At 47.9% G+C, this 2,701-nt stretch overlaps 1 protein-coding gene across 1 annotated transcript in view; it reads right to left on the bottom strand.

Annotated features, from left to right (window-relative positions):
* Positions 1-513: 513 nt before the first annotated feature.
* LOC108801436 (ATP-binding cassette sub-family A member 5-like) overlaps positions 514-2,701 on the bottom strand; it is a gene marked incomplete at its 5' end in the record, with an annotated part of 8,009 nt that continues 5,821 nt past the window's right edge. Inside the window, 2 exons of the mRNA XM_018573327.1 lie at positions 514-756; positions 1,269-1,324. Coding sequence (XP_018428829.1) covers positions 652-756; positions 1,269-1,324 — 161 coding nt within the window. The remainder of the gene's footprint in view (positions 757-1,268; positions 1,325-2,701) is intronic.

The following is a 2,701-nucleotide window of genomic DNA, read 5'->3' as shown; positions in this document are numbered from 1 at the left end:
TAGCCAGGTGACTGCCATCTTCCAAAAAAGTGGTGCACTATGGAAGCCTTTGACTTCCTCTCACCAAGTTTTCTTTAAAATTTGGGGTCTGCATCACAAGCAAGTTGGGCTTTCCTCTACAACTGGACATCCCCTTTAAGTCATTACAATTACAGCCGGCCACCCAATGAGAGGCTTTTCAATAATCCGGGAACGTCATGTTTTCGCACTAAGGCCCCTCTAGTCCCCCAAAAATCTCCATCTCTGTTTCGGAATGATTCGGCAGAGGGTAACCATCCCGCTATTCATCCGATTCTTGGATCTGTTGCTTGTAGAGCCCGGCCAGCAGAAGTTGGCTGATATGGAGGTCAGGACGGTGGTCACGTTGGGGGCCGGTAACATGTTAAAGCGCTAAATAAGTTATGAGGTGTTTTATGAATCCTAAAAACCTGAATTTCAGGAGCTTTGTACACGAGCCCCCCGCCGGCCGCTCTCCTGGTTAGAAGTAAACTCGGCAGTCAGTCTAGAACAGCCTGGGAGTCCTCAGTCCTTCGCTGTTCCGGGAGTGTGCGGCGTTATACCGGGGCGGCGCAGTGCTGCCCTTACCCCCCCCCCTCGTACGGAGAAGGGGGGTGGAAGTCCCCGCTGCGTACAACTGCGGGGGCGCACCAATCAGAAGGCCACGGTGTCTTCCTGTCTCCGGTTCCAGCAGAGGGTGCTGTTCATGGTCGCAAAGTTGTCCTCCTCTTCCTGCTCTTTAGCAAGTTCAATGAACACCTGGAAACGGGAAGACGAGATGAAACCGACTTATGTGACCCACAGACAGTACGATGGACCATGAGTAGACATCTGACAGATGAACGAGAGGATGGCATTTCTGCTGGGCAAACTTAATATTGGGTGGATGGAATTTAATTTCTAGAAGGAAGTCTCGTGCTCGCTCTGTGTCTGAAGGTTGTATTTCCTAATATGGACTCCAGGGAGCCTTCAGTTAACCAATGATCTGTGATGTCCAGCAAGGATGTGTTCTGGCTCAGGCCGGCCTCTGGGCAGAAATGTAAACACAGCGCGCTTCTTATTCGGGGCACACTGCTGATTACAGCCTCAGGGTTAGGATTAGGGATATTCATTTTGGCTGCATAAAGCAATGCACAAAAACACGTGTTGCTGCCCGCTGTGGTACGGTGACAACTGGCCCCCGTAAAGGATATCGGGGACTCCATTGGCTGTTGTTTTCCCCCCAAATAGAGCTTCAGAACACGTTCTTATTAGATGCAAACCATTGTTACCTGTTCCAGTGTAGACTGGGAGAAGCTGTACTCCTCCACATTAAAGGTCCGTTTCACTGCAACAAGAAACACACATGTTGTATTTTCACATATATAAGTTATTGTGTTCTCCTAAAAATCATTTCTATTGTTACATTTTTACCGTATTTTCTAGGGATGCACCAATACTGGTTTTTCGGTATTAAGTACAAGTACCGATATTTTGCTTTCGAGAGTTTGCCTGAGGACGGGGCCGCATGGTCTGGAAACGTCGCTAAGGAGATGTGTGTTATCTCAGTCAATAAACAGCATTGACTTTAATATCATGGAGTGCGAGTGACTACTTTCATCTATCTACATTTTACGGAGGCATCCGTTGTCACCACCGCACCCACCCAGTTGGATTTGGGTTTTTGTCCGGTCAGGAGAATTAAGTTTTGGCGGCATGTAATGACATCGGTATTGGTGCATCCCTAGTATCTTCATAACAAACTTGTCATACAAAGTACTGAGGTTCTCCGTATGACAAGACGGTACAACGTAGGATTTGTGTACTCACCGTATATTCCTTTGAGGGATACAGGAAGTCTGAAACCTTCAGGTTATACTGCCGCCTACAGAGGGATTGGACACTGCCACAAAATGTAGGCCAGCCCAGGATAACCCATTCTACTACCGGCTGATTTCGGTTTTGTAGCAAAGCAGTACCGAGAGCAGAGCAGGATCCTGAACCTGTGTCCCTCAATCAACTCCAAGGAAAGGATTTTGCAGTAAATGTTTTGCACAAAAATCCTTTCTTTCTTATTCGCTGAGGGACACAGGAAGTCTAAAACCTTCAGGAACTCCAAAAGCAGACCAACTGAGGCAACATTGTACACAATTACTACCATGCTCAACAGAATCGGGGAGCTGCCTGCCGCTCATAGAGCCACCTCGAGGGCCTTATGCCTGAAGCTGGCAGAAAGATCCACTTGGTATATCTTGGAGAACGTGTTCACAGAAGAGCAGGTGGCAGCTTTGCAAATTTGGGAAACAGTGGCCTGATGCTAAAGAGCCAAAGAGGTACTCACTGCCCTAGTGGAGTGCGCCTTCAGAGGAAAGAGGGAGGCCCATGCTTTAGAAAAGAAGACTGAATGACCATTTGTCTGAGCCACTTAGAGATGATGGAACGAGAAGCCGGGGCGCTCTTCATGGGTCCTCCATAACCCTCACTAACTTTTCCTCCAACAGGAGGCCATCCAAATGGCCCAGAATGGGAATACCCCCCAAAGTAAAGCAACGATGGATCTGGTTTATTCAACGTGAACATTTTGGCTCTTAACATTGAGGACCTTGAAGTCCAAGATAATGCAAATGCCTCCGTTGGATTTTGGGACAATGAACAAGTTGGAGTAAAACCGCTGAAACTGTTGTGCAGCCCAAACTGGAGTAATGACCCCTCAGTCCAGAGAGTG

Source organism: Nanorana parkeri, unplaced genomic scaffold (genome assembly GCF_000935625.1).
Source record: "Nanorana parkeri isolate BGI_ZX_2015 unplaced genomic scaffold, ASM93562v1 scaffold2339, whole genome shotgun sequence".
Lineage (NCBI taxonomy): Eukaryota > Metazoa > Chordata > Amphibia > Anura > Dicroglossidae > Nanorana > Nanorana parkeri.
This window is presented reverse-complemented; position numbering and strand designations above follow the sequence as displayed.